Here is a 13,089-nt window from a genome sequence, read left to right as displayed (position 1 = left end):
CCCGGCCCGGACCTGGGCACAGGAGATAGGAACCGACCGCCTGGCTCCAGGAATGTGGCTATGTGACCACTCCTGGAGGCCCACCCCCAGGGTTAAGGCTGTCTGACCCATGGCAGGAAGACCCAGGCCAATCCTGAGGCGACCGGTAAACTAGGGCAAATGTCAACCAATCGTGTACTTGTAACCGGGGGTCTTCCTCATCTTCCCTCATCTTCCCTGTACTTGTCTATAAAAGCTGTGCTGGAATTGTGCTAGGGGCCTCTCAGCGTCACTGGCAATGAGTGTGGGGGGGGGGTCAGGTTCGAACTCGCAATAAAACGACCCTTGCAGTTTGGCTTTGACTGTGGACTCTGATGGTTGTCTTTGGGGGCCTTAAAATCTGGGCATTACAGAGAACTGTCCCTGGCTTCCTTTTTGCTCAAGGCTAGCACTCTGCCACTTGAGCCATAGCACCACTTCTGGCCTTTTCTATACATGTGATTCTGAGGAATCGAACCCAGGGCTTCATGTGTACAAGGCAAGCACTCTTGCCACTAGGCCATGTAACCAGACCCCATTTAACTTCTTTAAAACATGAAAATGGAGTAACAATTATGTTTGATTTCTCTCCTTCCTTTGTTTTGCAAGGGTCAAGCAGCTCTAGGTCAGGCTGCATTTCACTTACTTGGGATGGCTCAGCCCCTTTAGCTAGGACTAAAGGTGAATTTCTTGCTCTGGATGTCTCAAGGTGTTCAGATCTAAAATATGTCTACATACTTTATATAGTAGTATATTTTAACTATACAAATAAATTTCATGTAATTCCTCAGAAAAACTACCTTATAGTCCCATAAAATGAATACCAGGAAGCTGGTATTTGAGATTGTTAGGAAAAGGAGGAGAAAGGAAAACAGGCTGGATTCGATCTTCCACAGGCAAAACCTGTTTATTGAAAAATAACAGTGAGGGATACAACCAATCCCAGGAATGGAGCTTGTGTAAGGGATTGGATTTGGGGTCCCGCTTATATGGGTCTTATCAAGGAATTAAAGGAGTGAAAATCAGAGACTGGGAATGTGGTTTTAGTGGTAGAGTGCCTGCCAGCATGCATGAAGTCCTGGGTTCAATTCCTCAGTACCACATAAACAGAAAAAGGCAGAAGTGGCGCTGTGGCTGAAGAGGTAGAAGCTCAGGAATAGTGCTCAGACCCTGTGTCCAAGCCCCAGGACTGGCAAAAAAGAAAAGAAACAAAGAACAACAAAAAAAGGAGTAAAAAAAAGCTGTAATTACTTGGGGGCTAGGGTTGTATATTTACGGTTGGGTCCAGAATGGAATGTCCTGCCTAGGGTGACAGGAACTTCCTCCCAGGACTAGGTTGATAACCAACCTTGGGACAGACATGTGGCCAAGCTTGTTCTCATGAACCTGATGTCTTGCCTGACCTATGGGAATAAGGCAGGAGCCAATCCTTCGTATTCCATCTTTATATACATAAAAAGATTGGGCCTAGAAAGGAGAGGCAAGTCCTTCAGAGATAGTCTGGGAGATCAAGGGGAAAGGGTAGGAGATGAATGAAGAGAGGAAAGGTGAGTGAATGCTGTTATAATGTTCAATGGATAGCCTATAAAAGTAGGAAATTATAAATGAGGGGTGGGTTTGGGAGGATGGGAGATAATTGACAAAAGCACCAACCCAATTGCACAACTACTTAAAGATAATAAACATTGGGGCTGGGAATATGGCCTAGTGGCAAGAGTGCTTGCCTCGTATACATGAGGCCCTGGGTTCAATTCCCCAGCACCACATATACAGAAAACGGCCAGCAGTGGCGCTGTGGCTCAAGTGGCAGAGTGCTAGCCTTGAGCAAAAAGAAGCCAGGGACAGTGCTCAGACCCTGAGTCCGAGCCCCAGGACTGGCAAAAAAAAAAAAGATAATAAACATTGTGGTGCTTAATGCATGCATATAATGTATTTTGATTATTTGGACACTTTCTATGATTCTTTTTAACCCTCCCTCCACACATTCCCCAATTTTTTACAATTATTAAAATTGTAAACCTGATTAAGGGCTTAATTGTTCAGTTTTTATACATGTATTTGTTTTCTAAACATATCCACATCCCATTACTTGCTCCTTTCCTTTGCTCTCCCCTCTGGGTTTCTGCCCTAAACACTCCCTCTTTTACACTCATATCATATTTTTAATGTATAAATTCTACTTATGAGAAAAAAACGTGATATTTATCTTTTGGAATCTGGCTTATTTCACTTAACATAATCTACAGTACCATTTATTTTCCTGCAAATGACAGAATTTCATTCTTCTTTAGTGATGAATAATACCCAATTGTGTACTCCATAACTTGGGTATTATAAAAAGTGCTGTGATTAACTTGAGTGTACAAATTTTCTTACAGTTGGATGGTCGTATGGGTGAAGATCCTAGATTCTTGGTTTGCTGAACAAGGACTTGGACTGAAGTATATACAAAAGTGGTACCAGGTACTGGTGGCTCATGTCTATAATCCTAGCTACTCAGGAAGCTGAGATCTGAGGATCACAGTTCAAAGCAGCCTGGGCAGGAAAGTCTGTGAGACTTTTATCTCCAAATTGCCACCCAAAAGCCAGCACTTGGTTACAAAGCTTCAGCTCTCTAGGACACAGGGAGTGCTGGAGGAGATAATCATATTGACAATAGGGGGCTGTCATTAGAGAAATAAGGGACCAGGGCCTGACAACTTTGGGGGAGGGATCCACTACGTGCATTGCATTTGTGGTCCCAGAATTTTGAATATATGTATAAAATGCAGTCCCGATGAATGAAGCCTTGGGTAGAGTTTTCTTTCTGAAAAGGGTAGGCTAAGGGTACATCCACTCCCACTGTGCAATCACTTCTGTCTGTTTGGTAGATTTCCTATCCCTAGAAAAAGTCCTAATTATCAGGATAGTGAGGAGAAGACAGAATTCATGTGTGTTTCCCATTGTTTTCACTTTTCTTTCCCTGTATCAGTATCTCTACTGTATTTTATGCATTTCACTAGGTATATGCCCAGAGTGGTACAGCAGAATGCTAGTTCTAGTGTCAGTTTATTGAGGCAGCTGCACATTAATTTCCTTAGTTACTGTGCTAATTTTTATTCATAGGAACTGTATATATGGACTCCTTTTCCCTGACATCTTCATGCTTGGCTGTTGTTCATTTTCTTGAAGATAGCCACTGTGATTGGGGTACAATGGAATCTCAATGCAGTTTTGAATTGCAGTTTCCTTTCTGGCTATTTATTTATTTATGAATATTCGTTTGTGTGTTTAATTGGCCATTTGAACTTCTCCTTTTGAAGATTGTTAAAACTGATTTTTAATAACTGGATTATTTTCTTTTGGCAATTAATTTTTGAATATTTTCTATATTCTGGATATTAATCTCTTCATAAGGGAGTAGCTAGCAAAGACTTTCTCCAATCTGCAGGCAATCTTTCATTTTGGAAATTATTTCCTTTGAGGTATAGATGCTTTGTGATTTGAAACAATCTCATTTATCAATGCTTTTACGTTGGAGTCTTATTTTTATAAATAAAGTCTTATGTCTTCAGGTTACATGCTGCTTTAAATAAAGGACTGACGACATGCAAATTTGTATATTTGTATGTACAAAGAATATTAATGCATAATTATGATCAGGTATACTTGAGATTACCTGACATTGGATATAAGTATCTATGAATATAGAATGGATATTAAGATATACATATATGCAGGCATAAATACGTATACATATGAGCAGGACAGATTACACATTATGTCTCTATAAATGTATGGATATTGTATTTCTATGTGTTTGCGGGCATCAAAAATGTGAGGAATGTGAGGAAGATGCAGGAAGAGAGCTGAAGAGTGTAGCTGAGGAGCTGATTGTATGCACTAGGAGAGGAAGGGAGAAGAGAGAGCTACTTATAAGTCTGAGGTTCTGAATACTGAAAAGGACAGGAGTGCCCAGGAAGATTTGCAGGGCAGAACAGTCAATTCCATATTTGGAAGAAAGGGGCGTCTTCAATATGGACGCGAAAATGAGATCCAAATCCTATACAGAGAGGAGGAGACAACAGCTGCAGCTGCAGCTGCAGTTGGTGGAAGCACAAGGTGCCAGAGGAACCGCCTCCTCCAAGAGGAGGGTGGAGGGCTCAGGACACCCCCACCTCCTTTGCCTGCTCTGCAACCTTTTTGACACTGTCCTAGCCTACGGATTCCCCCTACTCAGATCTGGCAAGCACGCCCTGGGCCAGTCTCCGACTGATCCTCCTAGCCACAAGATCTTAGCTGGGGCAACTGGAGGTATCTAATTTACAAGAGTAAGGCCCCACTGATCCCCTCCCCCCTGGCGACAGTCGCCCGACAGGACAAGGCCATTGGTACACGTCAGAAAGGAGAGGGGGGGATGGGATGGGATCCTGGAATCCTGCAGGAGATAAGGGGGTGGTGGTGTGCGCTTGGCAAGAGCAGTGCCGGGAGTGCGGTGGGCAAAGAAAACCGGGAGCTTTAGGAGCCACTCAAGAATTTGGAAATGAGCGAGGAGAAGCCAGGTGGGTGTGGGGGAAGTGGGTTGGAACAATGGGCCGGGGGGGGGGGGCTGTTGCTGAGTGAGGACGGGGCTATATTCTGCAGGCTGGGTCGCTCAAGGCAGAGGTATAGGAAAAGGTAGTGGAGGAGAGTCGCTTATGGAAGATCTTGAATGGGCGCCAAAGGTGGGGGAGGGGTGGGGGGCAGGGGACACTGAGCTAGGACAGCCAGTTTCTTGCTGCAGAGTTTCTAATCCTGCTCAGCAGGACCGCAGCTCCAGCTCTGTCCCACAGTCTGAAAGAATCTGAGGAAAGCTAGGACTGAGGGCATATAGTCAGAATTTCTAACACAACTGACTGGATAACAAGGAAAATGTAGGCATTGGCAAAAGGTATACATTCACCACCGTGGAGAACAGTCTTGTAGCACACACACTTGCTATTTGTCTCTAACCCTTTCGTCGTTCCTGCAGGCATGAATACCCCTAATTCACAAGAGGAGGACGTGCAACAAACCGAGGAAGCTGCAGGAGAGGCCACTGGATCTAACAATGGGATGAAGAAGAAAACTTCGCAGAAGAAGCAGAGGAGCAGACGTATATCCCAGCCAGCCAGGAACATCGTTGGGTGCCGTATTTCCCACGGATGGAAGGAAGGCAACGGTCCCATCACACAGTGGAAGGGAACAGTTCTTGACCAGGTGCCGATTAACCCCTCTCTTTACCTCGTGAAATACGATGGAATTGATTGTGTGTATGGATTAGAACTTCACCAGGATGAAAGAGTGTTAGCCTTAACAATTATGTCGGAGAAGGTAGCATCATCTCAAGTTAGCGATGCTAATCTTGCAAATACCATCATTGGCAAAGCAGTGGAACACCTGTTTGAGGGTGAGCATGGTTCTAAGGATGAATGGCGGGGGATGGTGCTAGCACAAGCACCTATCATGAACGCTTGGTTTTACATCACCTATGAGAAAGATCCGGTTCTGTACATGTACCAGCTTCTAGATGATTACAAAGAAGGTGATCTTCGCATTATGCCAGAGGCCAGTGAGAGTGGTCTAACAGACAGGGAGCTAGGAGTAGTAGTAGATGGTCTGATAGGAAAACATGTGGAATATACCAAAGAAGATGGCTCCAAAAGGATTGGCATGGTCATTCACCAAGTGGAAGCCAAACCCTCTGTATACTTTATCAAGTTTGATGATGATTTTCATATCTATGTCTATGATCTGGTGAAAAAGACTTAACTGTTTAGGGTAAAATTGGCCACAACTGTGAAAATAAACAGTTTGTTGAAACATACAACAAATGTTGTTCTTCAGTGTATTGAAGAAGTTGAAGGGTCCCTAATGACCAAACATTTTGGACAGTATAATGGTTGTTGTGTTCTGAAAAATACAAATTTATGTGAATGTGACACACTGTGTGTAAGGACTATGTCTTTGGTGGGTAGGGCATGAAAGGAAGGAGCAGCTGTCAATTCAACCTGCGAATAAAGTGCAGCTAGTATGACCAGTCATCTAAAAATGGAATGGGACTTAACTGGTCTAGTCTTTGGGGAGGGGAAGGAACTAGAGATGGGCTGTGGGTTAAAGTAAGGAGATGCCTGCTTAGGAAGAGGTGGAGAGGTGCCAGAAAAGTGGGAGGCTTCCTGAAGGAGAATCAGGGGAAAAGATCCAGGAGGGAAGAGAATGAAGGATGAAAAGATAAGAGAGTGATTTTGGAGCTTAGGTTAAAAAAATAAATTCAGTAGAGAAAGAAAGCTTAGAAAATGACCAGCATAGTCAAGGAAAGTTAAAGTTGGTGGAGATATGTGGAGAGGCTAAAAGACAGACAAAAGGATGGTTAAAGCAAGGTTAGTGTGACCCACCAGGGAAAGATCCATTAAGGACAAATTCCAGGAAGAAAAAAAAAAGTGACTCAGTGAGTGAGATTATAAACTAGGAAGTGTGGAGAGCAGATCCCAGGAGGACTAGGAAGGCCCAGGGAAAAATTAGACTCCTAACAGTATTGTTGCCATTTCTTATGTGCATAAATATAGTGTAAAATATCAAACAAAGCAGGTGCATTGGAGCTTCCTTAAAAGGACATTTAGACAGGGATATCTCCAGTAAATTCAGCAGGAGCCAAGTTTTTACTTATAAGACTTCAGAAGCTCTAGGTAATAAACTTTATCTGGTAAAACTAGAACCTTGTTGGTTGAGCCCAGGTACAGCAGTCTCATCTCTGTTACAGCTTTTGCTAGAATATTCCTTGCTTGACCAGAGAAGAAGCACATCAGAAGATTGAGCCTTAAGTTCTTTCAAGGCAAGGGCTGAGATTGAGCCTTAAGTTCTTTCAAGGCAAGGGCTGACCTTGACTGCCTATTCTTCTGTCAACAGCTGCCTTAAGCCATAATTGAACTCCAACCAGTGCTGCAACAAAGAGCAGCCCTCTTTACCTAAAAGCTCCATCTTGCCTATACCCTGCATGAAGCCTATGGCTTTTGACACCTCACTGGTACCCCCTAAACTCACAGGAAAGAGTTATGGATGTTTGCACAGCTCCTTTTGTTCCAGGTGATGTAGATGTCATGAAGAGTAGAGCTGGGAGTTGTGATTTTGTGTTAGCATATTCCTTTGGTTGTGTATTGTCACATGGAGGGGTTTTGTGGTTGGTTGGGAGACGTAGTGTGAAACCTCAATAAAGTCTGAGAACTATGATGTCCAGTACAGTCTATGTCTTCCTTTTTCTTTTTTCCTTCTGTTTATCCAGTCCTCATAAACTCCCATACTCTCATTTTTGTATACCCACTAGCCTATACTTTTGCCCTCAGAGTCCTGATCAGTCCCTGATATCCAGGATGCCTAACCTTCATGCTTGTTTTTGGCAAAAAGGGGTATGGGAAGAGGCATTACAGGAAATCATCAAAGAAATATGAAAAATGTAGTTGATACTTCCATCCTTACAGTGAACTTCAACCTAACAACTCAAGAACTACACAAGGCAAGTCCAAATCACCAGATAGAAATTAATTTTCTAATATACACCTCCAGCCAACACAAGCTTTCCATCTGGGGCCCAATTTCAGCCCACTGTTACATTTGCTGAATCTTTGGTTTTATTATTCTCTAGTTTAAATTTGATATTTTTATTATTGTTGGTTGTGGGACTGGAACTCTGGGCCTGGGCCCTGTCCCTGAGCTTTTCTGTTCAAGGCTAGAGCTCTATTACGGAGCTACAGCTCCACTTTTGTTTTTCTGGTGGTTAATTGTAGATAAGAGTCTCATGGACTTTCCTGCCCAGGCTGGCTTTGAAGTGCTATCTTCAGATCTCAGCCTCCTAATTAGCTAAGATTACAGGCATGAGCCACTGGTGCCCTGCTAAATTTGCTAGTTTAGACATTTGAAAGAGTTCACATAACCTGAATACATGTCTGCCTTTGGTGAGAAAGCAATCAGAACAATAAAAAAATCCAAATAATTCGGATCCACATTTCATCAAGGTTAAAGGAAGCTGCATCTGAGGTAGGATTCAGCCCATTTTAGGCTCAGTCTTCTCTCCAGTTGCCCCTCCCCCAGCTGGCCTACTTCACTGTAATAAAATGCACACTTACTTGTCCCTTGGAGGCATTTGTGTCTGTACTTTTATGATGACAGCCAGAAAATCCTGCCCATTTTAGTTTTCTTTGTTCTGACTGTGCTTTTAGTTCATTTGTTGTATCTTCATCTCACAGATACTTTGGATGGGAGGGGGGTGCCAGCCATTGTTTAGACAAAGGTAAAATAGAATTACCCACACAGAGATTTTGTTTTAGGGATGAGGACAGTGGCCAAGCTAAGTAAATATATTTTCATAGTGGAAAGTGCTAAGAATGAAAAATAAAAGCAAGGTATGAGACCTGAAATTGCAGGGAGGGTCTATTTCAGAGAGAAAGGATGTCCAGGGGAGGCCTCTCAGAGCACTCAGCTTTTGAGTCAAGTCCTGAAGGTAATGAGTGAAGTGGTCCTTAACTGTCTGGGTGAAGGAACATTCCAGGTAGAGGGCCAAAAAATGTTGAGGCTCCATGGCCTGATATATTTGAGGAGAGAAGGCAGGATGGCAGCATGGCTGGAGCTGAGTGAACAAGGTAGGGGAGAGCAGGAAGTGATTTCAGAGAGGTCATGGGTTCTGAGGAATCAACAAACTTGGAGCCCTGCCAGGTGGCAATCTGTGAATGGAACATGGCTTTTACTTTTTACTTATTTTCAGCTTTTTTTTCCAGTCGAGGACCTTGAACTCTTGACCTGAGAGCTGTTCCTGAACTTTACAGCTAAAGGCTGGAAGTATACCACTTGAGCCACAGCTCCACTTCCTGCTTTTTAGTTATTAATTGGAGATGAGTCTCACAGACTTTCCTGCCCAGGCTGGCTTTGAACCTCCATCCTCAGATCTCAACCGCCTGAGTAGCTAGGATTGCAGGTGTGAGCCACCAGTGCCCAGAAAATAATTTCTTTTTATTTATTTATGTAATATTTAATTGTTTTTCCAAGATCAATATTAGAATCACGGTTTGAACATGCCAGTTCAGAACTCTCCTGAACTAAACCCAAGCCACATTGATTGTGGGTTTTTCATTAAGAGGAAGCTATTCAGCTGTATATAGCAGTGGAGTAATATAATTCATCATATGTTTTAACAGGATCACTCTGGTGGCTCTAGAGCATAGACTATATGAGGTATAGAAATTCAGTAAGGGTGATTATATTTAACTATATATATGTATATATATAGATTCAGACAGAAAAAAATCATAATAGAAGTGATATTTCAGATGAGTAATAATAAAATATTTCATTTAGTAAATAGTGAAGGATTGACTTGCCCCAGGAGCATACAGACCCAGGAAAAACCTCAGATGTATGTGAACTTGCTTTGATATGCAGGCAGGGCAATTCACCTAGGCCCAGCTGTAAGCAATCCATTTTGGGGCCAAGAAAAAAACACCAAATTTTTAGACCTAGTGGTACTTTCAATAACCTCTGCCTCCTTCCTTGCTCAGACCCCTTACAAGCCTGGTCCCAAATTCACCCCCTCATACAACCTCCAAACCCATGGGAAGGTGTGTGCCCCTTGGCTGTTCCTCAAACAGTCCTCACCTATTGATGATCCCAGCTGACCTATACCTTTTCCATTCTCCTCCATTCTCCTAACAAATAGTAATAAATTAATTTTCCATATTTTAAAGATAACATGAAAATTCTTTACTCTTTACCCATGAAATACATTTCAAATAGACCTATGTATATAAATATCATGAAGCACATTAATTTGTATAATGAATATGATAAGTACATAAACATATGCAAATATATTTATAACCTTAAAATTATACAGACAGGTGCTGGTGACTCAGGAGGCAGAGATCTAAGGGTGGAGGTTTGAAGTCAGCCTTGGCGGGAAAGTCCATATGACTCATCTACAATTAGCCACCATAAAACTAAGTGGAGCTGTGGCTTAAAGTGGTAGAGCACTAGCCTGTAGCAAGAAAAAAAAAAAACACCTCAGGGACAGAGCCTAGGCCTTGAGTCCAAGCTCCACTACTAATAGAAAAAAAATTATACAAATTGCATATTAACAAATTTTGTAAGCTACTAAGAACATTACTTCATTTAAAAAAATTGAAGCTGGGCACAGGTGGCTCAAGCCTGTAATCCTAGTTAATCAGGAGGCTGATGTAATGGTGTGGGGGGCAGTGGGAATCCCCCATCCCTCCAAGAGTCCACCACTCAGAGACAGTCTCAAGTAAAAAGATGAATTTATTGGGGAAGTTCCAGACCGGTCCCAGGTTTCAGAAAAACATATAACACAGAACAGGACAGTGCACAGACTTACTTCTGGAGGATTCCAACAAACCAATGGGGACGACAAACACAACTCGAACACGTGGCATGGCGTAGTGGCACCTGAGCTGGCCTGCCCCAAAATAGGATCAGACCAGGGGGCTGGGTCACAGGAAGTTCCCAGTTCCAAGCACTTGGCAGACAGGTTCAGTAACCTATAGGCCATATGCCTGCCCCTGTCTCTTGGGATTCAGGAACTCCCATTACCTAGGAATGGGGCTTCCCTTCTTGTAGGAATCCAGGCACCATCAAGAATTGGCATGTTGATTCAGGGGGCGTGGGGCACTATTGTTTACAGGGAGAGGGCATCTTACAGGGCCTCTGAGCAGAGGAGGCTGGGGAGATAGTGGAGATGGAGTCAGCTTCTGCCATCTTTCCCTAGCCAGATCTGACCTCCATATTACAGCTGAGACCTGAGGATCGTGGTTCAAAGCTAGCCCAAGCAGGAAATTATGTGAAACTTTTATCTCCAATTAACTACAAAAAAAAAAGCCAGAAGTGGAGCTGTCACTCAACTGGTAAAGCACTAGCCTTGACCACAAAAGCTCAGGGAGAGCACCCAGGCCCAAAGTACAAGTCTAAGGACTGGTACAAAAAAAATGTCAATACCCAGATTTTGTAGCAGCCTTTTATGAAAGCTTTAGAATAATAGTTGGTAGAGTGTTTATCTTCTTTGGGAATTTGGAATGGTTCTTTTAAGTGAATAAAATGTTGATACTGCATGAAGTTTAAATAAATTACTCTATATTAAAATATGCATTACTCTATTTCTAAAGTCTATATAAATCGTGGAGGAAAATTAAGAGTAGGCTACCTACAAACTTGCATATTGTAAATGAAAAAATCAGCTTTAAGCATATTCATGTGCCCATTCACAGAAGTAAAATTTGCCTTTCTGAGAAAAATGATAAAATAATTGTATTGTACTTAATGAACAAATGCAAATGCTGACACTAATTTGGCAAAGGATACAAAGAGAAAATTCCCCCAGGGCTGGGAATATGGCCTAGTGGTAAAGTGCTCACCTTGCATACATAAAGCCCTGGGTTGGATTCCTCAGCACCACATATATAGAAAAGGCCAGATGTGGCGCTGTGGCTCAAGTGGCAGAATGCTAGCCTTAAGCAAAAAGAAGCCAGGGACAGTGCTCTGGCCCTAAATCCAAGCCCCAGGACTGGCAAAAAAAAATTCCCCCAAGCCCAAGTGAGATCTCTCTCTCTCTCTCTCTCTCTCTCTCTCTCTCTCTCTCTCTCTCTCTCTCTCTCTCTCTCTCTCTCTCTCTCTCTCTCTCTTTCCTTCCCAGAAAGGTGCGAAAAAGTTAGCAAGCTATTCTGTTTTGTTGTTTTCCTTCAAAAAAGGTCCTCACTTTTTTGACCTGGTAAACATCAAAATAGGCTGTTATTTCTATAGCTTGTATATAATCACCTGCTCTGTGTCTAATGTGTAAAAAGTTAAAGCCCAAAGACTGGAGGCTAATACTAACTTGAGAAGCATGCTGGATCTTTTTAATAATCATTTTTCTCTAAAAGACAAAAAGGTTCATGTGCACACCAGTCCCCAAAATGCCAATAGGAAAAAAGACAGTGCTTTGGATAAGGAAAGGTGCAAAAATTCAAGAAAACTATAAATTTAAGAAACTCCCGGGCACTTGGGGCTGAAGGCCCTCCAGCTGGCCCTGCTGCCACCAACATGGAGACCTTGTACCGGGTCCCGTTCTTGGTGCTTGAATATCCCAACCTGAATCTGAAGAAGCCGCCCTGGGTGCACATGCTGTCGGCCTTGACGGTGTACGCGCTGGTAGTCGTGTCCTACTTCCTCATCACCGGAGGAATAATTTATGATGTTATTGTTGAACCTCCAAGTGTTGGCTCTATGACTGATGAACATGGACACCAGAGGCCAGTAGCCTTCTTGGCCTACAGAGTAAATGGACAGTACGTTATGGAAGGCCTCGCATCCAGCTTCCTGTTTACAATGGGAGGTTTAGGTTTCATAATCCTGGACCGATCCAATGCACCAAGTATTTCCAAACTCAACAGATTTCTCCTGCTATTCATTGGATTTGTCTGTGTCCTATTGAGCTTTTTCATGGCATGAGTATTCATGAGAATGAAACTGCCGGGCTATCTGATGGGCTAGAGTGCCTTTTGAGAAGAAATCACTGGACTCCAGACTTGCTCCTGTGAATGAAGTTTGAAAGTCTGTACCAATCCTCCATGAAATGTGGAAAGGAAGGAAGAACAGCAGGAAAAGAAGCTTGAGTGGAAACCTGGAAGCACATTAAAGCTCAGACTAGAATCTCTTGGTATCAGAGACAAGTTTATCACAGTATCTTTTTTTCTGCTGCTGACCTGTTCTGATATCCCAACCATGTTAAGTGGCATTTTCTTACTTTTTCATTTCTTAACAGAAAAAAAATACTCCACTTCTCAAACTGTAATATTGAATAAAGTGATTATTTTCTCCAAAAAAAAAAAAAAAGAAAAGAAAAAAGAAACTCCCAAGCCCATCACTGGTGGCTCACACCTGTAATCCTACTACTCAGGAGGCTCAGATCTGAGAACTGTAGTTCAAAGCCAGCCAGGGTAGAAAAGCCGGTGAGGCTCTTATCTCCAATTATCAAAAAGCCACCCGTGGCTCAAGTAGTAGAGCTCCAACCTTGAGAGGAAAAAGCTCTCAAGCCCTAAA

The 13,089-nt window shown here is 42.7% G+C and overlaps 2 protein-coding genes across 2 annotated transcripts; both read left to right on the top strand.

The window, feature by feature from the left end:
* Positions 1–4,471: 4,471 nt before the first annotated feature.
* LOC125343544 (spindlin-2-like) lies at positions 4,472–6,839 on the top strand. Its single transcript, XM_048336021.1, has 2 exons — positions 4,472–4,559; positions 5,009–6,839. The coding sequence occupies exons 1-2, from the start codon at positions 4,541–4,543 to the stop codon at positions 5,785–5,787; spliced, it is 798 nt and encodes a 265-aa protein (XP_048191978.1). The 5' UTR covers positions 4,472–4,540; the 3' UTR covers positions 5,788–6,839.
* A 5,251-nt stretch (positions 6,840–12,090) lies between these two features.
* LOC125343540 (oligosaccharyltransferase complex subunit OSTC-like) lies at positions 12,091–12,865 on the top strand. The gene has a single exon (XM_048336009.1). It carries the CDS (start codon positions 12,091–12,093, stop codon positions 12,496–12,498), a length of 408 nt encoding a protein of 135 aa, XP_048191966.1. The 3' UTR covers positions 12,499–12,865.
* Positions 12,866–13,089: the final 224 nt, after the last annotated feature.

The sequence above is a fragment of the Perognathus longimembris genome, chromosome 28, assembly GCF_023159225.1.
Source record: "Perognathus longimembris pacificus isolate PPM17 chromosome 28, ASM2315922v1, whole genome shotgun sequence".
Taxonomy (NCBI): Eukaryota; Metazoa; Chordata; class Mammalia; order Rodentia; family Heteromyidae; genus Perognathus; species Perognathus longimembris.
This window is presented reverse-complemented; position numbering and strand designations above follow the sequence as displayed.